The sequence below is a fragment of the Corvus brachyrhynchos genome, unplaced genomic scaffold (assembly GCF_000691975.1).
Source record: "Corvus brachyrhynchos isolate BGI_N302 unplaced genomic scaffold, ASM69197v1 scaffold4, whole genome shotgun sequence".
In the NCBI taxonomy this organism is placed as follows: domain Eukaryota; kingdom Metazoa; phylum Chordata; class Aves; order Passeriformes; family Corvidae; genus Corvus; species Corvus brachyrhynchos.
Genome location: NW_008237878.1, coordinates 7046682 through 7071990, shown reverse-complemented (window position 1 = coordinate 7071990; position 25309 = coordinate 7046682). Strand labels below are relative to the sequence as shown.

General features: G+C 47.2%; 1 protein-coding gene across 9 annotated transcripts; it reads left to right on the top strand.

Annotated features, from left to right (window-relative positions):
• SLC41A3 (solute carrier family 41 member 3) lies at positions 1-25295 on the top strand. 9 transcript variants are annotated; one of them, XM_008632240.2, is made up of 11 exons: positions 1-36; positions 1081-1397; positions 11859-11966; positions 12784-12855; positions 13655-13799; positions 15863-16009; positions 18596-18740; positions 19452-19531; positions 21266-21400; positions 22194-22342; positions 24649-25295. In XM_008632240.2, exons 2-11 carry the CDS (start codon positions 1107-1109, stop codon positions 24832-24834), a joined length of 1458 nt encoding a protein of 485 aa, XP_008630462.1. In that variant the 5' UTR covers positions 1-36; positions 1081-1106; the 3' UTR covers positions 24835-25295. The 9 variants fall into 9 exon arrangements, with proteins under 9 accessions (XP_008630462.1, XP_017588013.1, XP_017588015.1 ...); XM_017732524.1 differs by lacking the exon at positions 1-36 and adding an exon at positions 238-401; XM_017732526.1 differs by lacking the exon at positions 1-36 and adding an exon at positions 5865-6307 and having other exon boundaries at positions 1311-1397.
• Positions 25296-25309: the final 14 nt, after the last annotated feature.

Genomic DNA, 25309 nt, shown 5'->3' with positions numbered 1-25309 from the left:
CGGGGACAGCCCCGGCACGGGCAGCGCACGGAGCCGGTAAGCGCCGCGCGGGGACGGGGCCGCGTTTCCTCCGCCCGCAGAGCGGGACTTTGTCTTGCCCATCCTTCCTCCCACCCCTCCCCAGCCGTGATTGGGGCCTCCCAGCTGTTTCCTCTGCTCCCCAGATGTTGGGCAAGAAGAGGATTGGTCCTACGTGGGGTAGCGCAGGGCCTCGGGGTGTTAGGGGTCCATCCTGAAAATGAGAGCATCAGAGAACATCTGGCAGAGGCTGATCCAAATGAAGGCTGGCAGGAGGTGATGGGTGAAAGACTTGGGGCACTGCCTGGGCCAGCAGTGGGACAGGCAGTATGAATGACAGTTCTATCAAGAAATGAGATCTGATGGCAGCAAAAGGACTACTGGTGAGAGCTTTGCATGTCTGTTTTTTCTTAAAAGATGTTGTGGGGTCATGGCAACTTCCTTGCAGATAGATGAGTCATGTAGTGCATGCGGGTCAAGTAAGGCACAAAAGGAAGGAAAAGTATCCGGATTAGCATGAGGATCAAAGAACTGTTTTGTTATTGAGGAGAGGTGGACAGCTGTGCTAGGTAGTATGCATAGCACACACCTGGATGTCAGTCCTTTGCTGGACTGTGGGATGCTAGGATATAAGGAAGTTAACTGCTCCCATTTATTGGCTGGGGGTCAGGTCCTGAAAAGGGTTGGATTCTGCTGGGCTCATTAGTTCGTGTGACTCCTAGTGTGAGAGCTGGTGGGTCAAGAGTTCAGGCCATGTGCAGCACCTTCTGCATTCTTCTAAGTGTTCTCAGGGGAAGAGCCCGGATGCACAGCAAGCACTGCAGTGTGAACACAGGCCTAGGAAGAGGTGCAACTACAGAAAGGGAGATTGGTTTGACACTGTACAAAGTTGAAGGTAAACTAAGTACTAGTATTTGGACCAGCAGAGCATCTTGGGTTTGGGGAGTAGGTGGTAGTTTGCTGTCAGGTTAATGGAGTGCACAAAGAGCCAAAGGATTTCCTGTCTCTCACCTACCTGATACTTCTTTTTGTTATCTCATTGTTTCTGACTTCGTTTTTCAGAAAAACTGTGATTCAAGAAAGCCACCATGAAAGGTGAGGAAGTTCGGCAGAGGAGAAAAGAGGGAAGGTCTAGGAATGGAGAGCGATCCAGGCACAAAGGAAAGAGCAAGGGTAAACACAGAGAGAGACGACTTGGCAGCCAGGAAGCAGAGGATGTCTCTCTGCATGCACAGCAGAAGCTGCTGGCTGAGGAGAAAGCGGCCATGGCAAAGTCACAGGAAGAGTCAGCCATCTCAATTTGCCTGCAAGTGCTCCTGCCATACCTCCTAGCTGGGCTTGGCATGGTCTTGGCAGGCATGGTTTTGGATTATGTTCAGGTAAGGGAAAGAAACTCATCTGACATATCCGATATGGGATAATTGGGGGACTTTCCTTCAGAGGCAGGGGATTTGGTCTGGGAATGGCATAGTAAGGGAGGATTTGCAGCAGTTTCCTATGACAGCATGTCCCTCAAAGTCAGCTATTATGCACTGTGCAGCTCTCAAGAGACAACCTGTGGTGCTTTTCTGGCACCTTTCCTCCTCTGGATAAAAGCTGTAAAAGTACTCTTTAGAGTATCTGAAGGATGATTAGGAGCATGCAGTCCTGTGCAGAGATCTCTCTTTGGTCCTGGGAAGAGGGTGGGTGAGTGCAGCCCCAAGGCTGGGGTGGCACAGTGCTGTCCTGCAGCAGATGGAGTGGTGATACCACTCACGGATGTAGCTCTGGACAGCCCTGCATCCGCTGCTTCCTTGCACAAGGCGTCCAGCACTGTTAACACTTCATACAGCAGCTCAGCCCTGCCTGTGCACCACATCCTTTTATAAGGCCTCACAGCTGATGACTTGTATCCTTTAAGTCCCATTTCTGACTCTGTGATGGTCAGGGATCTTTCCTCCTATGCTGCAGCAATACAGACCTTTAAGTCAGTTGTCAGCACCTAATTTTAGACAGTTTAAAGCTGCAGTTAATTTCCAGATTATAAATTGCCGTGCCTCTGCACTCTGGGTTACTCTCACTGCATGCCTCTTTGTTAACCTTGTTATTTGACTAACTAGCTGTGAGGTCAAACTACCCTGACCTATCTGATACAGTGACACTGAAACTACTGTGCTTACATTGACACCTTTCACAAATCTGGAGCTGTGTTCCTTTGTCATTAACCCAGGGCTGATCTCCCTGAGCTAGAAGAGCTGTAAAGGCTTAGGAGTGACACAGTATCCTTAACTGACCTTAGCATGTACTTGGTACCCAGCAGAATGTCTAGTCAGGTCACAGAACACCAGGCAAATCGAGAACACAGTGTCAAACCACTTTTTGTGTCCTTAGACATTATTCCCAAGAGTCTTGAACACTGAGCAGCCACTTCCATTTTTATTTTTTAGAGTTTTTAGATCTGCCTGTTCCTATGGATCTCTGACATTAAATGTATGTTTCTTCCTACTGTGAGTTATTAAAGTGTGAAATGGATTGCAGATGGGTTTACGATGTTGGAGGAGGACTTTTCTTTCAATGTTTCTTCCCTGGGAGTTTTTTTTTTCTAGGAAGAACTGAGCCACTAATATGAACAAAATGTGAGGCAAACCTCATTCTCCTCTGAAACTGCAAAAGTCTGGTTTCTGTTTTTCCAAATAAAGAGCTCACTAAAAGCTATCATATTAGTGCTTAAAGTATGGGAAATCAACCCATGCAACATCTCATAGGAAACATGGCTTCTGGCAATTAGCACAGCAGCTGTTTGTGCATGACCATGGACTGCTTGAGCACATCTCATCATGGACTTGCTGCTGCCCTTCCTTCCTGGCCTTTGCCTGGCTGCTGCTGCTGCTGTTTCTGTGGAACAACAGTGGGTCCCTGAGAGTCCTGGAGCCCCAGGCACTCTCCATCTGCCTGCTTTCCTTCTCTCCACACAAGTTCTCTTCTCTGCGCTTTCCTAAAGTGGGGAAGAGAAGAGCAAGGTTAGAAACAAAAATAGACTGCTTGATGTGACAGAGGGCTCAATCAGGAGTAGTAGTGCTCGAGCAAGTGGGACGTGCAGTCCCCAAAAATCATTGTCCTCCTGTGAGTCCGTGGTGTTGGAATAGAGCTGCCTGTTGCTCACACTGCCACGTTGTGAGAGCATGCACGGGCATTTCTGTCTCTTCTTTGCAGGGATGATAAGGTACATATGAAAATGTGCTCTCAGACACTTGCCATCTTTCCGTTCTGTTTTTTGTACTGTGCCAGTGGATGGAGGCCCCAGATCAGGGTCAGGACTCACCAAAGAGTCTGTTTCTGCTTTGGCTCCTCCAGGACAATGCTACTCGTTGAGTGGTTGGCAGCGTGGGGATAGGGTGTATCTGCATGCAGAGAAGGGCAGCAGTGCACCTCCCCAGGTTTTACCATCTTGAGTGGTACAGCCGTGAGCTGTTGGGGATTTTTTTTCATTTTTTCACTAGCTAGTTACAATCTTTTTCCCACTGTTGAGCAATGCTGTCTTTCTTCTCAAACCTGCTGTGTCTTTTCTGGACAAATAAGGTATATTTATTTGCCAGGAAAATGTGGTGCATCTCCCTGCTCACAAATATGGTGTAGCTCTTTATCAGAGGCTCCTTAAATGCATAATAAAAGGACCCAGTGTACACACATGGGTCACCTGAACCAATTACCTTCTCTGCATACTGATTTATCGGTTGAGGGCTTTTTATGGTGCCTGCTTAGAAGGAGAGAGATGGAGCGTGATAAACTCATAAACCCTGTCAGGCTGACGTTTAGTACAGGATGTGTCGCTGCTGTGTTTTTTAATGTCATTTGAGTCATTTAGGCTCATTGATATTTCCTTTACATTAATGTTTCTGCCTGTCATCAACCCAGTTAGCTGATACAGTGACGTATGGGACTAGGTAGGCACATTATTTGAACTTGAAAACCTATGGTAGCTGTCCAGAAATTGTCTTTTATTTCCTTGAAGCCTCTGTGAATGACTAACCAGAACTGGGCCTTCATACTGTCATTTCTCTATTCCCAGCTGGTATAAAGAGGTTGGGTCATGTGTGCTTATTACAGGATTTTTATTAACCCCCCTCTTCCAGCTATTGTGGGACCTTTTTCCAGTTAGATTAGCTTAAATGTACTCTCCTGTTAGCTTTCAGCTCACTGGGCCATTGTTAGGTGGTGGAGACACATGTACACACCAAGGCAGCTGGGAGTGGAGAAGGTTTTAGGGGCTGTACCAAAATAACAGCCTAGAAAGCAGCGAAGGACAGAGCCTCTGTAGCCTGGGTTTGTTTTCCACCCTGCCATGCTTCCAGGGAGATCTGCTGTCACCTCAGCCTGTTAGGCTCCGGGCTTTGGTTTGTGTGAATTCAGACCAAAGAAACACTGTCTAAATGGCTGAGAGCTTCCTCAGTTCCCTATTTAGCTGTGAGCACATCACGTTCTCTCCAACTCCCCCGCAATGCTGGGGACCCTGTCACAAGGACAGAGTCCACAAGCCATTTTTCTCTCTGCAGAGGGTGTGAGGGAAGGGGTTGATCCGTCCTAAATTGTGGTTTTTAGAGATTTTTGACTCTCTGATTCAATTAGTCTGCCCAGATTAATTATTAGAAAGGAGCCCCAGCAAAATACCACGACTCTTTTCCCTATATCCTTGACTTTGAGCTGAAGCCTTTACGGAGCAGGATACAAATTTTTTTTTTTGGCCGTATATAGCTGTGGTGTAGCTCTGTTTTTTGACCTTGTATCAGCTGCTTAACCATGAAGCCTCTGGGGTGAGACCCCCTCTCAAAGGCAGTGCCTTCCCGGGAGCATGCAGGAGCAGCGTGTTTCACTTCAGAGCAGGAAGGGAGACCAGCTCACAGAGTGCCCTTTCTCTCCCTTGCCTGTAGTGCACAGTGGCCGTATATAGCTGTGGTGTAGCTCTGTTTTTGACCTTGTATCAGCTGCTTAACCATGAAGCCTCTGGGGTGAGACCCCCTCTCAAAGGCAGTGCCTTCCCGGGAGCATGCAGGAGCAGCGTGTTTCACTTCAGAGCAGGAAGGGAGACCAGCTCACAGAGTGCCCTTTCTCTCCCTTGCCTGTAGTGCACAGAGATTATGGAGCTACCTTAAATAGGCTCCGGCTATGACTCTTATCTTGGCCTTTGCAAACTAGCAGAAAGTTGAAGTGATGACAGCAGATAAGGGTGTTCGCTTTTGAAGCTTATTGGCTGGCTCTCGGAACCTTTTTCCCCCTGAGAGCCAGTCATTCAGAGGTACAGCTGGCATAGCCCGATTGTTCTGTCCCGCGGAGCCCATGGAGCGGACACGGGGGGCCGGGGTCTAGAAGGGCAGATCTGGTGTCAGCAGCCGGCTCAGCTGTGTCACCTGCCCGGGGCTGAGACCTGCGTAATGCCGTCAGCTGAGAGAGACGCGGGCTCGTGCTTTCCTTGACCTTTCTTCACCTTGGAGAAGTGCAGAATGGATCGTGGTCGGTAACTCCCCACCTCCTCGGCCTCGGGACAGTGAGGAAAGTTCAGCAGTGCTTGCGGTGGGAGCGAGGGAGCTGGGCTGGTTTGCAGCAGGCTTACACATTAAACCATCGTATCAGACGCACGCCGTGCTCTGACAAGAAGTGTAACCCGAGGAGAAAGGACACCAGTGTGTTTGAGCATGCTGAGGGATTCTTGTATGACCTGTCACTCTTTCAGTGCTGTAGCCTGAGCAGGTCTTACTGGTTTTTACCGAAGTGGTGGGAGCTGAATGGGGTGTGGGCTCATTTCTATTCATCCACAGACATCTCTGCAATCTTCTCTTCTCTTTTTTAATTCCCCCCTGGACATAAATCAGAGAAGTTGTGTCCATCAAGTTTGCTGCCACCTGGGCTCAACCCAGCTGAACCAATTTTGGAGGATACCCTTGCTGCAATCATCTGGACGTGCTCCTCGGAGGAGAAGAAACTAAACCAATTTGGCATCGTTGCTGTAGTTTGAGGAAAAACATTCCTTCTGACTTTGGAGAGAGCTACAAGGAGGATCTGTCTGATGTCCTGATCTCCCTCCATTTTCCTGCCGAGCATGGGGTAACAGTGTGTGACCATGGTGGTCACCCAGTTACAGTTGGAACTGTGCTTCCATGGCAAGAAGCTGAGAGGTTTCACCTGCAAGTTGACCAGGTCAGCCAGTGGATTTCTCCCAGAGACTTCATTCTCCATTGCCTCCCAGATTTTTGTGCCGTTCCTTCTGGCTGGCTTGGGAATGGTAGCTGCTGGCCTCTTGATGGATGTTGTTCAAGTAGGTACCTGTGATTAGGCAACTTGTGGTGAGAGGGTGGGCTAAGGCTCTGACCTTGAGTATTTGTGGTTGTTTGTTTTTAATGAGTGCAGTCCTAGAAGCCAGTCAGTAGTGTGACTGTAGGCTTTTGCTGTGCTAGAAGGACACTATCCATCTCCTTTAGATCAGTAGCTGGGCTCCTTATAATGTGGGATTGTGGTTTTCAGACTGGCTGCCTAACACTGTGCTGGGTGCATTAGACTGGCTGCTCCCTTTTCTGTATTGAGCTAAACACTTTGGTAAGGACTGCTGTGAAGCAACTGGATCAGACTGCAGCATATTGCCCAGTTGCATGATAGCATTTCTTTCCTTCAAAAATTGCTGATAAGGAGATCTAGGTCAGGGTTGTTACTAACTACCTGTTTTACTTAGAGGCAAGTTCATGCCTTCAGTTCTTTGGAAACAACTTAATGTAATCTTTGGTCTAGAAAGCATTTAGATACTGTGATGAGAGGCATGCCACCATAAGATGATAGCATTGCCTACAAACTGTGTGCTTCTTGGGCAGTTTCTGAGGTGGGAATTCTAAATTGAATAACTTCCACTGACTTCCAGGAAGTGCTGCTGCATTTACACCATTGTGCCCACAACCAGGATCTATCCCATCCGTCTTTCCTTTGTACCAGTGGCACAAATAGAAATGTAAAATTTGATCTAGTTTGGGCATCTCATGCCGGTGGATTTACAAATCAAAAGGCTGGCAGAGTTTCCCAAGGATATATCCTGCACTCTGAGCTCACTGGAGTACATTGGATTCTCTGGCATTAATACCACAGGAGGAGCTAAATATGGATACTTGAATGTTTGGAAAGACAATACCTTGCTTGTTTTTTTCTTGCACTGGAAGAAACAAAGAAGGCAGAGAAGTTGAATTAAAGGGAACACAAGGAATATCAAAGAAGGGTTAACTGGAGTGGCACAGGCTGTTGTGTGCTGTGTTTGTCATCTCCACCTTGTGCTGTGCTTAGGCACAGACCTGTCTTGCAGCATTACAGAAGTTCTCAAACTACCCAAGATGTTATGCTAATAGTTAGCAGTTGTCTCAGACAAGGAGAAAGACAGAACATACCCACTCTGTACCTTGGAGTGAATAGGTCTTTGTCTGGAAGGAATCAATTCGCTTGTTAAGAACTGGGCTGTGTTCAAAAATGTAACTGTATCCAAACTGATGGAAACCACAAGCCATGTATGTGTGCATTGCACCTGTCCTTTAAATAACAATGTGCAATCTAGTTTGTGTATTTGCTCACTAGGCTCTAGAAATGGAGTCAGGCATGAAGCACAACCAAAGGAAGTGTATTTTCTGGTGAACTGTGTTGAAATAGAAGCCATCAGTCCATGAGTTCAGCTCCCAGAGGAGGGAGCCCAGTGCATTGAGAGTCACAACTGGCACAGGAGAGATGTTAGTGAGGTGAGCTGCCATGCTATCAACAACCACATAGCTAAAAACAAAACCAGTAGCTGGGAAAGTGCAAAGATCTTAGCCTTTAAAGGTTTGGGATATTCTTCTGTGCTTCTTTGTCTTTGAGCTGTTTATTTTCAACTCCCTGCAAGTGTGAGAGCTAGAAACAGTCCTGTCCAACTAAAACCTGACACTAAGTTTGTTTGCTTGAGGCCAGGTCCCATAAGATTCATATTGCCAGTCATGAGGGCTCACATTCTGAAACTACAGGTTTTTCAAGTCCAGGAGTCTGTGATTTGCCCGTTTTCTAGTGCTTTGTCTGGCTGAGGAATGTTTTGCCCTATTTGTAGTGACTGCAAAACATTCTTAGGAAACTGTGTCTGCCTTGGACAGGGAGATATATGGGCAAGCTTAAGGATGGTATCTAGAGCATAGATAATACTGAGTTTAATCCTGCTGCCCTTCTTTTATTACATACAAAATATCTTGAAATAACTCGGTTCTGTGTTGTGAGTCCAGCTGATGCTGTCTTTTGCAGTGCTCATATTGCTGTAAAGAGAACAAAGTGGAATTTGCTCATTCATATCTTATCAAACTTCTAAGGATTTTAGCAGTTTCTGATCTGCCCTGGGATGAAACCAAGAACTGTTCATGTTACTGTTTAAAAGAAAAATAAACAAAAGAGATTTATCTAGCCCAGTTGACTCTAAGGCTCAAACCTGGCTCTCCCATGCCGTAGGAAATGGATGCCCAAAGAAGTAGATGTTTGCCATTTTCTCTTTCTGTGTGTGCAGGTGATGCAGCCTCTCTGCAGGGCTGATAGCATGGCACAGGTTTTTTTCTTCTGGACTCTTTTTCTGCCTCTGCTCCAGTGATCCCTGGCCAGCTGATCCATCTGGATTTTGGGCTGGCTGGTGTTGCTGGAGACCTTGAAGGGCCCTGCCAGTGTTTGGCCCACTCTTTTACAGTAAAGTGAAGAATCAGATTGAAGCTGGATGATCAGATTTCGAAGCAGAGAATCCAGGAGGAAAGCTTCCCTTTCACTTTCCTTTTCCACGCCACTGGAGTGGGACACAGTCCAAATAAAAGTCACAGACATAAGATATCTCTGTCCTTTGTTCACAAAAGCCCATGAGATGATCAGCTTTGAAAAGGATTTTGAATTGGCTTGCATTTTGTACTCCAGTATGTTTTGATCTTTCTGTTGACTTGTTCAGAGCAATGGAAAACCTCTGAGGCTTCTGAGCTGCTGCCATGGGAGATGGATGTCCTGGGGAGGTAACAGGTCGTGTGTGGGTCTGTGAGGACAGGGTGAGGAGCAGGATTAAAGCACTGCAGCTGGGGAAGCTGGCTCAGTGCATCCATCATGACCTGTCTGAGGGACCCCACAAGCAGATCCAGCCACCATGGGTAGATCACCTTCCTCAGAGCTGAGTTTTAGGGCTGAAACTCCAGTATGAAAATGTGAAGTGGCAAGGAGTCTCTTTCTGGCTCTGTGTCACCCTGTGTGGGTTTGCAATGCTGCATGGAATGTTTTTGTTCTTTTGAGGCCAGTTTTTGTCTCAAAGGACAGAGACATTTCCTAGACTTTGTTCAGGTGTCTTCATTCAGGTCATTCCTTGCCTGCATGGCTCCAAATTGCCCCACTCACCCACTCCTCCAGCTGACAGTCCTGCAAGTTGATGGCACAGGCATCATCTGTTTATTGTGTATTTCTGCAGTCACTAACACAATGGAGTCCTGGATGCTGTGGTATAAATCATTATGAATCTGTCCTTGGGCTCGTGATGAGTCACTAATGAGACTCAAATAGAGGCAATTAAGTCAGCTTTTTTTATTAGCACAGTTGTGTGATTATTAATTGTTCAGAGCTTTTAGGTGTAATTATATGTAAGGCAGAGTCCCAAAAAATCATACCTCATATGCTGAAACTTCTGTTATGATGGCTTGAGGCCTGCAAAATCTATTATGTCACAAGGATTGGAGCTTACCTAGATATACCAAAGTCATTTTTCCTGAAGGTGGAGTGCACAGAAAATACAAACAGTCGAGTTTTCCTGTTGCTTTCCATTTATGTCTTTTTATGTGCAAAATATGCAAGGTCTTAAGTATGAATTTCTGCACGCCTCTGTGCTTTAAATGACTGGGGGTTTTTACCTTGTGACTACAAAGTCTGTTTTTTCTCCTCTTTCTTTTGAAAGTGTCAAAGATATGTTTGGATCTTTATTCTTAATTAAAGAGAGAGGAGAGAGGAGGATATGAATCTTTAAAAAAGGTGTCCGCCCCTAGCTTTTCTCAGGTATTTAAGTTCCATGTTAACAAATTTAAACAAAACTGCAGTGTGTCAAATGAGGGGACTGTTGTAGTGTTGTTGGTTGTTTACACAACAGTAACGTACCTTTAACATTTTCAAACGTGCCTTTTTCCAGGTCACCACTGCCAGGAAAAGTGCCTTTTTTATATTGATAATAATGTTTTGCCTGTTATCTGCACTTCTGAGAGGTGCCTCCCACAACGTGCTCAGGATTGGCTCAGCTCCAATTTCATTCATCCTGACTGAGAAGGAAGCTGTGAGGTCTTCCCAGCAGACAGACACCACCACCTTCCCACAGCTTCCCACAGCTTCCCATGGCACAGCCAGAGAAAAACACCGAGCTGTTACACCCCGTATATATTTCCTAACAGGCTGGCAGCTGAATGTGTCAACATTTATTGAGTCTGTCCAACTGCCTGGATATTCAGGTTTATAGAATCCCAGTGGATGTGGAAAAGGTGGGTAGGGATGTGTGGTTTGTTTTGTCCTCTAGTGCCAGGATTCAGGACCACCATGGGTACTAGCCAGTGACAGGTTGGAAGTGAGGAACAAATTGATTCTTCACATGGTGTGTAGCTAAACTATGGAAATTTTTGCCACAGGATGGCACATGGGTTGGAGGGGGGAGTTTGGATGGGGATGTGAAAGAGAAATGCTTTCAACACTGGTAAGTGTGCAGAAAACACTCACCAGCTCAGTACCCTGTGGCAGATAGTCATAGTCTGGAAAATACACAGGAGAATTATCCCATTGACTTGTCATTTTTGTAGATTCTTGTTTTATACACCCAAATTTGATTATTGGCAGAGCTAAGGATGGGTTAGATGGACCTTTGACCTGACTCATTACAGCCACCTTTTTTTCCTTGTATTCTGCTCTTAGATGTTGGGCTCATTACTTTTCCTTCGTGCTGAACTGCCCCATTCTGTGATCTCATCGTGATTTAAACCTCTCTGGCTACAGCAGGACTTTGCCAACACCCTTGAAAGCATGGAAGAGGAATTAATTATATTCCAAGGCACTGCATGGAACAGAAATTAGAGAAGACATGTCAGTCAAAAAAGTTTCTTAAGTTTTCAGATTGTCTCTGGTGTTGCAGCTGATTCAACAGCTTTATACAGTTCAGCTTCAGAGGAGCAACAACAGACAAGATATTGGCCCAGCAGTTTGTCTTATGAGATATCTTAATTCAAAACCTTTTTCCAGCTGTACTGGGAATGTACTTGGTAACAGGATGATTTAGGAGCTGCCTGTGGAGAAGAGATGCAGAAATCTCATTCCCTCCCACCATGAGCCTTAGATGCTTGACTACGTTTGGTGAGAATAGACAGACACAACTTCTTGCTGTTAGATCATTTTCCAGATCTTTGTTTTTGTTCTTTTGAGTTTGGTTAGCAATAGAGGTTCCTGTATCTAGTGTCAGTGCAAAGGCTGGAGAACATGCTCTATTTTGTTTGGCTTGTGAACCTTAATTATTTTCCGTGTTGTTCTTAGCTAATGCTAAAGGCACATTTTAATTTGTGGGTTCCCAAAATCTTCTGTTGCCCCCAGAAAGAAAAATCTTTCCTTGTTAGGGTAGTGCTTTGTTGTGCATGAGGTGGAAAAAGAATACTGCAAGCTGAAAATTCCTTCCTTCACTCCCAAAATGCAAACCACAAAATGCATCAGGGCAGCATCTGCCCCCATGTGCACAGGATACCTGGAGGTGGTGAGCCAAGAACCTGCTGCCCTGGGGTGCAACAGCATTGGACTGGTCAGCATCACAAACTGAGGTCGTTGCCTTTGTTTTCTTCCAGCACTGGGATGTGTTTCGGACAATTACAGAAGTGTTTATCCTGGTTCCTGCCTTGGTTGGCCTGAAGGGTAATCTGGAGATGACACTGGCGTCCAGGCTCTCCACTGCTGTGAGTGTTAACAAGCTGGTGGGGGTGTGGGGAGGGGGGTGATTAACAGGGGGCATCAGGAGATTCTTCATTTATATAATCACACTGTATGAGAGATGCCCTTTTCTGCTAAGTAGAAACTAGTGGGGTGTCAGCATTAAAATAATGTGTTTGCCCTCGTTTTTTAACTGGAACAGAGAATTACCATCCGCACTTTGAAGGTGAATTAATCCCTGAGTGGCCACTTGCTGATATTTGGGGCCCTGTGACACATGAAGGAGACAAAGCCAGGGCTCCACAGCTGTCAGCTGCAGTACTGGATTGCTTTTCTGTGGGTATTGATCCTTGAGAGCTTCCCAGCAATCCTACTTCAGGGGGAGCAGACCGAGGCTTCTTGGAACCTGCAGCAGCTTTTGCTACTCTATATTTGATCTCTTCTATCTCCCTAAGCAATTTCATTTACTTTGGCCTCTTTTTGTTGTGCCTCAGGAGAAACCGTAGCTTACCAGAGCAATTTAGGGGGAACAAAGGACAAAAAATGGTTTAATTTGTTCAGCTTTTTCTATGTGTGGGACGTGGTGGATATGCCCACTCCACCTTTAGCCGGGTGCCCTGCAACACCTCTGCACCTCCAGTGTGAGCCTCTGATGCCCCTGGGACACTGGGCTGGGGCATGGTGGAGAAGTGTCAAGAGGGAAGTGCAGGGAAGGCTGGGAGATGGTGACCTTCATTTGCATCTCTCTGACAGCCCCTTTCCCCCAGGGACCAGGTGAAGCTCCCTTCAGCAGCCACCTGTAGCATAGAAACAGCTTTACAGGATGTCTCTCTTGACTCCTAGGCTAACACTGGCCAGATGGATGATGCTCAGAAGCAATGGAAAATGGCCACCTGCAATTTAGCCCTTATCCAGGTAAGTCACTTCAGCTGGGAGATGAAAAAGTCCCTTTTCTCTTGCTATACTGCAAACCAGCAGCATCTGTTCCAGCAGTGCTGAATGCAGAGCTGGTGATTTGGGGCAGGTATCCTCAACACAGTCAAGCAGAGCCAGGACTTGACCTCCAGTAAAGCTCTGTGTGGCCCCAGAGCTTGTAGTTTAGCTGTAGAACACATCTAGACATTCATTGCCTTTGTGGACAAACTGAAATAATAGAACTCCTTTTGCAGCAGGAGCTGTGGCACAATCCCTGTTTCACAGCAGCCCCTGGATAAAGCCTGTCATTTACTGGCAGTGTTTGGGAATCAGCCTTGGGCAGGAGGGGAGAGATGGGAGAAAATGCCTCTTGTAGCTCCTTCTGCTTGTTAAAATCCAGGAACCAGCCTAGAGTTTGGACATGGCAAGACCCCAGGGCTTGTGACATGGGTCTGTATGCTTTCCCTTATCTCCCTCCACAGCTCCCAGCCTCCTAGGAGTGCAGTGCTGATGGGGAGCCCAGTTTTGTGTTGACCAGGGCTATTCCTTTGCTGATGGTGTCCTATGCTGAAGTGTTATCTGCCCTTTGCAGGCCCACAGAGTTTTTCTCCAAACTTTGTCAGGATTTGTTTTTTGATCCAGTGGAGCCTTGCAGGGATGCTGTTTAAATACATAAACAATCAGCATCTGTGCCAGGCTTTGCCCTCCAAGCTGTGTGGCAGTGCTGCAGTCGTGTGGAGCCAGGGCTCCCAGGGAGCAGATGTGGGCGAGTGCTCACCAGCTGTACTTTGGTCCCCAGGTCCAGGCCACTGTGGTGGGACTTCTGGCTGCTGTTGCTGCTGTGATCCTGGGAGCCATCTCCAAGGGCTCTGTGGAGCTGAGCCAGGCTGCTGTGCTGTGTGCCAGCAGCGTGACCACGGCCTTCATAGCTGCACTTTCCCTTGGTGAGTGGCTCTGCTTCCTCAGATCAAACGTGCAGCACTCAGGTGGGGAATGAACTGTCCCTGCCACCAGGGAGGCCCAGCTGGCATCCCTCTGGTCTGGCAGAGGAAGGAGGGATGCAGGGAGCTGTGTCTGCTGCTTTAATCCTCTCTGCATCCTGCCTTTGCTTCTCTTCCCCCATCATCTGTTGTTCACTGGGCTCTCAGCATCCACAGGCAGCAATCAAATCACATGAAAAATGCCACACACTGTGCATGGGTGTACACACACTCCCCCCACTTCGTGTCCTTTGGGTGCCCCATGTGCCATCTACACTGGCCCTTTCCCAGGGGAGGGTGAAATAATGTCACCCAGGAAATGGAGGGTCTGTTAGCAGACAAATCCAGACCACGCTCGAGATAGACTTGGGTCACCTCATACCCTGAGTGGGGTTGTGGCCAGTGCTGTGTTTTACCTGGTGTGAGCTGGGAACCAGGCAGTCCTCTCCCCTGGCTCTTCCTCTTCCAGGGGAACTCACGGGCTGGACAGCAGGAGCTGTTCTGAGCGGCCTGAAGATCTCCAGTTTGTAGGGCTGCCATACGAGGGCAGCATGGTACCCCGAATAGAGGCAGCTGGCACATCGGATACAGCAAGTTTTCTAAATGAAAAGGACAAGTTAGAACAAGTGCATATCCCGAAGCTGGAGTCAGAGGGTGATTGTAGATGCCTTTGATGAAAAACGTGGGATGAGGCAGTTGTTAAAAAGCAGCAGCTCAGCTTTCATTACCCTTCCCTACAATCTCCCTGCTTGGTGTGGGGCAGAGAGGCTTTGCTGCTGTACTGTCTCAGGTTTGCTGCTGACATTAGTTTTTTTCCCTGGACACGGTCACAGACAGCCTGTGTGTGGGTGTGCACGATGGGAAGCTGCTATTTTTATGGCCAGGGAGAGAAGCAGCATGAGCTGTGCTGTGGGGAGGGGAGCGTGGGTGTCTGGGAGGGCCGCTGTGGAAATGTCATGCTGTGTGAGGATGTGTTTTTGCATGAGGGATGTTGTATCAGAGAAGGTGCACATGTGGCATTTCTTGGGGTAGAGCTGATGCTCCTGTGCATGCTCAGCTTTGGAGGGGCTGTGTAGACAGGGACAGAGAGGTGGGGAGCTAGAGGGAATCACCATTTCTCAGGCTTCCTTTGGTGCAGCCTGTCAGCCACGGAAGGACTTTGAAGAGATGTCTTATGTCTTGTCTCAAGGCCGCCCATGCTACTTACACAGCAGTGGGGCCTGGCCAGGCAGGGCTTATTCTAGGTGCCTCTTCCACAGGCCTGTGAGAGATGTGATAGCTGAGGAATTCCCACATGTTCATCAGGGTTTGGGGTTTGTGCTCCTAAACTTACCTGGGCAAGCAAAACTTCCCTCCTCCCCTACAATGCTGAAAAGCAGCTCAATATTCCAGGTGCACCTCAGAGTACGAGGGAAGAGATGTGGGCCACCTCCATAACCCCTTGGCTCTGGAGCTGCTCACAGCATCAATATGCACCCTGTGCAAATTAAAGCAGCCCCAAAGACTCTGGGACATGAGGGCTCAGTCTGATGGCTGGGCTGACAGGCTAATGCAGGCTCCTGTAAGGAAACTCATTGCTCCTTGGTGATTCAAACTTTGAGGAATTTTGGTCTAATATGGAAAATATCTTTGTGCTATGGAATCCAGAGGAGGGGATGGCACCAGGAGGCTGCTGTATGCCTGCTGTGTGCTTATCTATGAGTGTGCTTCGTGCCTGGTCCTGCTTCAAGGCAGTAAAGATTAGGCTGCTCAGGAGGGGAGCTTCTACATTTGGGCTGCCTGCTGGTATCTCCTTTGATCCCTGGAATTTGCTTGTGTGCCTCTGGGCCCTTGGTGCAGTTCATAAGGGCAGAGTCATACCCTTCAGGTTGGTGAAAGCAAGAGGACAAATTCCTGGGGTGTCCAACTTGCAGCTGCGTGGTGCTGCTGTGGGTAATGTGCCTCTCGCTTCTCTTAGACCCCCACGTCCCTCTGGGGCAAAACATAGCAGAATGCTTTCTCTGATGCCTGCTCTGTGTCTTCTCTAGGTCTGGTGATGATTGGAGTGATCATCGGAGCAAGGAAAGTTGGGATCAATCCAGACAATGTCGCCACACCCATAGCAGCGAGCCTTGGAGATTTGATAACCCTTTCCCTCCTGGCAGGAATCAGCAGTACACTCTTCAAGTACATAGGTACAGTGTTGAGCAGGCAATTGCAGCTCAGCAAGGGAGCTCACAAATCCTTGTGAAATTACTGCAGGCTGCCTAAGCATTTCTGGCGTGCTTCAGAACGGAGGCTGTCATGCCACTGGGGTAGAAAAATGACCAAAGAGGCTTTTTCCAGACTTTCTTTTTAGTAACAAACTGGGAGGCAGAGCCTAATAAACACAACTGGGATTTGTCAAAGAAATGACCAACATGTATTGTGCAGCTTTGGAACAGCAGGTTGACATATGTGACACTGACTCTGTTCCTGAATCTGCCACTAGCCAAGCAAAACTACCTCCTGTGCATGGGTAATAGCAGGTCCTTCTTCACAAGGCAATTTCAGGGTTTTGGCACTTGTAAAATATTCTTGTATCCTCTCACATGGAGAGTCATGGATAAACAAGCTATCCAGCTGGAGGGAAGCAGTCTGCAGTGTTTTGTGCTTGCAGGACTCTGAGTAGGAGTTGTGGCTCTGGGGTTAGCTGTGCTGCTGGTTGCCAAAGACTTGAGCACCTGCTGAACCTGAGAAGCTCAAAACATTGGTGATATATGTCTGACTTGCTTTTAAGGTGTTAGGCTACTTACTGTGAGCCTAACCTAGAACAGAAATGGGAAAATAAAAAGATCCAGCAAACTCAATACCATTTGAAACCCAAACTGTTGCTTCAGACTGTGAGCAGAAGCAGTGAGGCAGCTGTTCTCAGTTTGCATAACTCGTTCCATGTGCAAGCACAAGTGAGGGAGTGAAGGAGCACACACTGCAGGGAGAGGCCTATGAATTGCTTCCATCCAGTCCTCCTTGAGCTTCAGAGGTGCTTTTTTTTTAATAGGATTTTTCCATGATGCCATCACACCTGCCTCTGTAAAGCTGATCTGTCTTTCAGTTGCTATGCTTCAGATAATATCTCCCAGGGAGCACACGGCAGAACAACTGATAACCTCTATGGCCGTGACCAGAGAGCATTTGTGGGGTTGCCAGAGTAGTTTAGAGAGCCTTTTGAGATGGAAAATAGTCAGCACCCAAGTCATTGGGAGCATGAAGTGAGGCAGGTAGGAGGATGGCACTGCTGATGGTGCTTGAACAAATCCATTTCCCTCCCCAGTGTGTAGTAAGAACAGGTCACACTCTAAAAACTTCTGAGTCCTACCAAAATATATACGTATCCTTCAAAAATAATGATGAGTCTGTAAAGTTTGATGCAGCACCATCTCCTTCTGCAGAATATCCTCTTGCCAGAGAAGATTCTTAACTTTTTAAAAATTGTCTCTGGTCCTTCTTGGTCCTGCACAGTGGAGATACAAACTGTGCCAAAGGGTTTCAGCTTGCTTATGCCTGTGAGAGAATGTGGCAGAACTGGAACGTGGAGCCTGAAGATCATTCATCCTACCAGGAGTCTTTCCGTGGGCTCTGATAAGGTTTGATAGACTCCAGTGCTCTGTGTCTGCATTATTTAAGAAGGAATTAATTGCTGGAAACAACGAGGGGTGTGGGTAAGAGACCCAGTACAGCAGCTAAGTCTGTCATACAACCCACCTGTCCTGGATGACTCCAGGGGGTAGAGTGCATTGACAAAACTCTTAACTCCCCAGGAGCTGCATTTCAGTGCCCACTGAAGCCACTCCTAAAGAGTTGCACCGCTTTGTGTAAGAGCCTTTGCTTCACAGAAGATGCCATCACGTCAGTGCTGTTGCATCCAGGTAGCCCAAGGCCCTGGCAATGACGTTTTTAAAAATGCACACTTGGAGCTGCTTCATCTCCCAGATTATCTGCAAAGTCGGTGTTACATCCCACTGCCTTTGGCCCCAGCTCACAGACCAGATGGAGAGCTTTGTTGAAGAAGCATTTTTGTATCAAAAGGGTTGGCATCAGCCCCATTGCTCGAAGGTGTTTCTCATGCTTCTGAGTCATGTTTATTTTCTTTTAGTGCTGCACATCTACCTTTTTTTTTTTATTTCTTTGCTTCTAAAGATCACTCCAAGGCTATGCCTCTGCTGAATGGAAAAAGCACCTAATGGAAGCACATGCAAGCTAGCACAAAAGAAATCCCAGATCTTAAGTGGCTTATACATGCCAGAGAACATTTGTTCCTATAGAGCAGACCAGCTGCTCAGCAATTCTGCTAGCTTGCCTCCTAAATTACCTCTTACCTCTTGTTTTAGGTGAAAGTGTGAGGTGTGAGCTGTGCCCTAAGTAGGATACAGCTTCCACAGAGGAGTTTCCCCCTTTCCCTGCTGTTTGATTTGTACCCTGAAGCCAGAAATTTTGTGACTTTTTGTCTTTCTTAGTTGGAGATGGAATTGGAGAGTTGTTCATCTTCAAATATAACTTGCTTTGAATCCTGCTGATTTTCAGGCAGCATCCTCTAGCAGTGATTTTCAGGGATTAATTATGGATTTCTGTGGTGGAATGAGGTGGCTTTGTGGGGACTATCATGGTTCATGTGATTTTTCATCTAACATAACTCGGTTGGAGCAAGAGTCCTGCTGCCTTTCTTCCCATCTTTGTGCAATACGATTTTGGCAACCAATGAAGCTGCGGGCATTTAATTCAAGATTTCTTTTCCTTGCCAGATGTGAAGTACCTTTCTCCTCTGATCTGTGCTGTCTTCATTGTCATGATCCCTCTCTGGGTTGCTATAGCCAAGCAAAGTCCTTCCCTGGCCGAAGTCCTGAAATCTGGGTGGCAGCCGGTTATTGTTGCCATGAGCATCAGCAGGTAAAGGAGGCACTGCTCCCAGCCCACCCCTGTGTGCACACTGCAGAGAGACCCCTTGCTCACTTAGGCCATCAACAGTGACACTGGAAGGGACTGCAGAAGGGTGTTTGCCCAGAGCTTCTCAGCCCTTGGTGACTCTCCAACAGGCTGCAAGACAGCAGATAAGGAGCCCCCAAAGGACTGAAAAAAGCAAATCATTTTAAGTCTCACTCGCACGTCCAGGCACCACATGGGTGACAGCCAGGAGACTGAAAGCACAGATGATGATCATCACAAATTGTCAGGCTTCAACCTCATTCTTATCCAGCTGCAAGGGGAAAATATTGGTAAACATAGAGCCAGGTAGTTCATTCCTCCTGTGCTACATCTTTCACAAGCAGCAGAGATCTGGGAGAGAGTTTTTAAAAAAGTGCTAAGGCCAGTACAGAAGTGTAACAAAACTTTGTGTGAGAATGATAAAGCTTTCCTAACTACTACCAGTTTTGCCTGGGGGTGGCCAAGGAGGTCCTTCTGAACTCATTATGCCATTCACAAAATGTGTAATGCTTTCTGTTGGTGAAAACTGAGCTGTAAAAGGGGTACATGGTGAACAGTCCCACCCTGGCAATGGGGAAGATGCAGTAACCCACCTCAGTGTGCTATTTTCACAGTGTAGGAACTGCCCTGGGAAAAGATTGTTCCACCCTCATTTCCTGTCCTTTTTTTTAACAGCATTGGTGGGCTCATCCTGGACAAAACTGTAACTGACCCAAACTTTGAAGGCATGGCGGTTTTCACACCTGTGATTAACGGTAGGTTGGGCTTGGGGGGTTATGCATGCTTTTATTTATCCCTCCCCCTCCTCCCAAGGGTTCTGGTATCTGCTGTTGCCCCTGCAGAGAGATCAATGTTCAAGACCCTGCTCCCATCATGAGTGGAACTACTGGTCCCCATCACATCCCTGCTTATGTTTTGAAGTGTCTCTGGAGCAAAATAGCAGCGAGGACAGAGCTGTGCAGAAAGGTTAACAGCATCTCTGAGAGCTATGTTGACACTTCTCATAACATCAAACCTACTGGGATGTCACAATAAATCCATTTTCCCTTGTTTCCTTCCCTCCACTCAGTAATTTGTGCTGTGCAAGCATCCCCTATACAGATTGTTGATAAATATTAATATAATAATATTATATACATGTATGTATCTAAAAGATTATATATGTGGATTGGATATAATTGGATTTTTAATATATATGTCTCAACATATTTTGTGTATATTTGTGGTTATATTTATATTCACAGTACTTTTATACACACACCTATCAGTACAATCTGCTGGGAATCCTTGTATCACTGAAGATCCACTGGCTTTTTTATCTTATTATAACATTCTTGTAGGACAGGCCATTCCAGGGGAAACCCAGGTTCCTAGGGCAGGCTTGGCCTCATGTCACTCCCAAAGCATGGTGTCCTGTTGCAGTGCCAGAGGGTGTCACCCAGCTGCCACCTTACTGGATCTGCATAAAGACAACCACCTTGCTGACAAACCCTTTCCAGCAGGGTTAGCCAAGGAACCTGCTTGGGAAAGTCAACAGCCGTTTAGTTGAGCAATGATTGACCCAGAGGTCGCTCTGTGGGGACAGGTGACTCGTTTGGCAGAGCTGGTGGCAGAGTTATGCAGTGCTCTGTGTCTTTGCACAGGCAGCTCTTCACTTTGAATGTGCAGAGCATGGCAGTGCATGGCTCAGGTCCCACCTTGAGCCACAGTGAGACAGCCTGAGTATTTTCACTTTGATTCCCGTCTGGAAAATTTCACATTTAACGATGGTTTCTTCTCCAGGGAAGGGAAAACATGAGAAGCCTGTAGCATCTGGCTCACTGTTATCTTTTATGTGGCATTTCCACCCTGAAAATACTTTGGGTGGGGATGGTTTGCTCCACAGATCATTATCCCTCTATTTTCTACTGGAAAATGTACCGGCTTTTTCATGTTTGCTAGAATTAATCAGTCTGGAAGGAATTAATTTACTTTAATTAGCTAACATATTTGGGTTCTAATTCATTCTCATGATTCCTTCTCATTTAACAAGTGTGTTAGGTACCTTCAGACAGACATACAATCACTCTCTGTGACGTCTGTTGCCTTTTAAATAATAATGGTTCTCTGAGTGAGTAAATCCAAGAAGTGGCCATGAGCAGCATCTGCACTGCTTTCCCTGGGTGCTGTTCACAGACTGTGTCAAACCAGGTGCAATTACATCCTCTTCAGAGGCCACATGGCATTTACATCCAGTGCTGGGGAGAAAGGGAAAATGTTTTCAGTCAGCAGTCAGAAGGATACAATTACTGGAGCCTTCCTGATTTTTAAGAGCTGTTCCTGCAAAGTGAATAGTGCAGCACCACTAGGGATGCAGGGATCAGGTTTTCTCTTTCTCTCCCTGCTGCTCTCAGTGGATGCAGATTGACTCACCTTGGGTTAGGTTTTAGATTGATGTTTCCTGCTGTGGTGAAGCTGGTTTACAAGTTTTCTGTGTTTTGGCCTCACAGGTGTTGGAGGGAATCTGGTTGCCATCCAAGCCAGCCGAATTTCTACATTCCTGCACTTCTGGAGCATGCCTGGAGTTTTGCCGTACAAGATGAGGCAGAATTGGCCCAACCCATGCACCACATTCTTCTCATCAGGTAGACCCTGAACCCTTGGTGTCCATGTCTCAAGGCCTGTGATCACAGATAGCTCCTTTCCCAAGCCTGGTTGGTGAAGGACTAGGTGGGTTTCAAAGGCAGAACTTCCCCCTTCCACAGAGAATTCTCAGATCTGAGAGAAAACATCTTTGCAGTGGGCAGGTGAAAAAAAGGCTTATGGCATATTTGCTCACTGGCATGCAAAGAAAGTGGCCTTCAGGGAGGACTAAAGAAAGTAATTGAAAAAGAATCTTAGATTTGATCTAACAGAAAGTCATTTTAATGGCCAGCCTAGAGCCGTCACCTGTGGACAGAGCGGTGAATAGACCATAATCTTGCTGAAAATCAGCAATTCCTCCGTCTTCAGCACTGGAAATACTTAAGCATCAGCAAAACTCAATTTTGGGTCTGTTGTCTTTATAGAGTTCCTCTTGATTTTCCCTGTTAGGTTGAGAGTTAGTGCTAGATCAAACTATAAACTGGGAAAATCTGTTGCAGCAAGGCAGAGCAGAAGTTGTAAGAGGCAGAGAGCAGCTGAGAGGAGTGTCTGCAAGAATCAGAGTGGATGAGCATGGAGCACAAAGTCTTTGGCATGTAGTTTCAGTGCTAGACAAAGCTGCTGGGCTGATCCTGCAGATGCTTCCCATGTCTGTGTGATCTGGAGAAGGCATTAGCAGTGTGGTTGGTGGGAGGGGACAGCCCCAGGTTTATGCATTAAAACATGCACTGTGTCCTGCCCTCCCGCACCCTCTGCAGCTGCTGTTACCCCTGTTTCTGTCTCTGTGCTCTGCAGGGGTGAATTCCAAGTCAGCCCGGGTCCTGTTCCTCCTGGTTATCCCAGGGCACCTCGTGTTCCTCTACACCATCCACCTGCTGCAGGGAGGCCACACGTCCCTGTCCTTCACCTTTGTGATGTTCTATCTGGCCGCTGCTTTGCTGCAGGTAAACCCCAAACTCTCATCCAAAAGGGACCTATCAGATAACATAAAACCAGCGTTCTCCAGGTTAAAAAGGAGTCACAGTAAAACATCCAGCAGCAGCCTCTGTTTCCTGTTGTCTCAGGTGTGCTTCTACCAAGCATCATGTACCTTCTGTAGGTCCAGTAATACTTCACCCAAATTGCCAGGCTCTGGTTTCCCACATGAGCATGACTGTGCTTTAGGGTGAGAGGAGGAACAAGTTCTCAACGTCCTGAGCTGCAGTGAGTGTGCAGAGACACACTTAGCAAGGAAGTACCTTGTTTTAAAGTGTTCACTTCTTCAGTCTCTAAGCTCCAAGTATTTCTAGGCTGCCTCTAGTCACCCCAGCAAGGGGCAAGTGAAAAGCAGTGAACTCCAGCCAGCAGGTTTCCCCACCCTTTTTGGAAACCAGTGTCACATATTATGGTGAAGACCTAGAGAATCCCTGCGGGCAGGGCCATGTGGGTAAAAAAACAAGGGGAAAACCCAGGCCCTGAGCAGTTCTTCTTCAAAAGTAAAAGTTCCTGGTAGGCAATGGGCAGATCATCTGATTTGTCCTGCTTGTTCCCTTTTGCTGTTTTTCCTGCCCTGTAAACTTTATTATTCTCACTCAGAAATGCATGTGGCTGTTGCCTGAACTCACAGAGGCTCTGACTTCATTTGCCCTTTTAAATCAGTGATTAATTAATTTGCACGGTGAGGTGGCTGACTCTCACTTTGCCTTACAAGCAGCCTTGTCTCTGAGGGTGAATTCCTTGTGTGTGTAAACAATCAGTTTTTCTCGACCTTTGCACAACCCTGAGCCCAGCAGCACAGCCATAGTTGTAAAGGAAAATATTTATTCTTCTCTTTATGCATCGAGGTAACTCCTCAACCAAAGCCAAGCATGAAAATACGAAGAATAAATGACAGCATAAAGAGCAGCATCCCAGCAACACCACTGACCCCGAAAGATTCCCGTGGAGGCCAAAGGAGGAGAATACACTCAGCCTGGTCCTTTTTTCCCCCTGTTATACTTTTTATAAAGAAAGACAGTAAGAAAGAAGGGGTGGGAAAAGTTTGGGTCAGTTGGAGGAAGCCCAAAGAGAAAGATCAGAGGCTCAGAAAAAATGACCTCAGGGGAGTGATTGAATGGACTGGGGTTAATTAGTCCAAAGTAGAGAGGCTTGAGAAAAATCTGGTTAAACTACCTTTAATCTACCAAATTTCTGTAGGGAGGGACAGAATAATATTTGCTGTGTGGTCACTAGGGGAGGAAACATGAAATCATGGATTTCAAATGGAAAAAGGCAGATTCATGTTAGGCTTTGGGAAAAACAAAAACGGGGGGAAAAAAGCCATGGGGTTGATTGCTTAGTGTGGCATCTCCATCTCTGAGGGTTGTTCAGCACAAGTTAAACAAATTTTCCATCAGGAAAGATGTGGATGTATTTGATCCTGAATTGAGGAAGACAAATGATCTTGGTAAAACTCTTGAATTTCCAGCCAGCTTTAGTTTCTGTGATTCTGTCATTTAATTTGCTTCCCCCATCTCTCCTCCTCCCTTTCTCCCAACCCAGCTTGCAGTCTTCACCTTTAGAAATGCTGCCTCAGGCTTTGGTTCCTGATGTGCTGTGGTCTCCCATGGAGGGACCACAGATGTGGGGCGCAAATTCTCTCTCCCTTCTTAGTTCAATTAACTAGACAGTCTTTAACCAAAGTATTTTTTCCTCCATCTGTTTATCAGAATTGGGAATGAAATAAGAATTAAAAGAAATCACAACAAAGATTTTTAAAATGTTGAGGTGAAAAAAAAGAAATTATTTTATTTTTCTAACATGTCAGTTCTGCTTGGGATAGCTTTGATGTAAAAACTGCCTCAAACTCCAGTTGTCCACTGAGACTTTTAGGAAAAACAAAGCAGACATGACCTGAATTTCTGATGGAAAAAAGAAGGTTGAAGAGAAAAAAGTCTGGCAACGAACTTGTCCTTTGGGGTTGCCTGCATATTCACATGAGCCCTTCATCTGGTGGAGTGAGTGGGAGCACTCCCATTCAAGGCATGGGAGGTAGGAACTGCACCTTTGGGAGATGCTTTTGGTGTGGCCAGGCTCTGGTTTGGGCAGGCGGTGCTGGTGAGCAGTTCAAGCAGGATCTCCACACCAGCTCTCTGGGGAAGGTGCAGCTGCTCAGTGCCCCCTGTTAGCTCTGGTACCCTGGCCATGGCCACATCACTTTGGCTTTGAGCTGAGGGTTTCTGGGCGTTACCTTCCCGCTGCCTCACAGCAGGGCCTGTCTTGCCTCTCTCAGGTGGGGATCCTGCTCTACGTGGCCGACCTGATCGTGCGCCTGATGTGGAGGAAGGCTCTGGACCCAGATAATTTCTCCATCCCCTACCTCACTGCCCTGGGTGATCTCCTGGGCACTGGATTCCTGGCCATCTGTTTCCGCCTCGTTTGGCTCATCCACGGCACAGACATGAACCTGGGGAACTGAGAGTCCACGTGCTGCTCTCATCACGTGTGATACGGTGCTTTCCTCAGGACAACGGGGTTCCTGGCGATCCACACTGGGTCACCTGGCTGGGTTGGGCCTCCCCTGCCACCCCGACACCCCACCTGCCCTCCCCATGGTGCCTTAAAGCCAGGCTCATCCCCCTCGAGGAATCAGCACCCACAAACTCGTGCCCTAGCAAGTGAGCGAGACGGTTTTAAGAAGCACCTGCTGCTCACACCTGCACCTGGCAAACAAGGCAACAGGGAGCATTTGGGCCACTGGAAGGAAGGAGCATTTGGGCCGTGGTTTCAGTGCCCAGCCCTGATACGGCCCCGAGGCTGCTCCAAGGCCTGCCGAGGTCACTGTGTCTGATCCTGCAAGCGGGTGTTGCAGCCCCTCCATCGGACTCTGACTTTCCATCAAGGGAAATTCTTGATTCAGCCCACTTTCCTCCTGCCGCATCCCCGGAGGAGGA

Excerpts from the sequence above, each read along its gene's own strand:
- SLC41A3 (XM_008632240.2), top strand. The coding sequence starts at position 1,107 with ATGAAAGGTGAGGAAGTTCGGCAGAGGAGAAAAGAGGGAAGGTCTAGG. Across the intron at positions 1,398-11,858 it reads TGGTTTTGGATTATGTTCAG|CACTGGGATGTGTTTCGGAC; the intron begins GTAAGGGAAAGA and ends GTTTTCTTCCAG. Across the intron at positions 11,967-12,783 it reads CGTCCAGGCTCTCCACTGCT|GCTAACACTGGCCAGATGGA; the intron begins GTGAGTGTTAAC and ends CTTGACTCCTAG.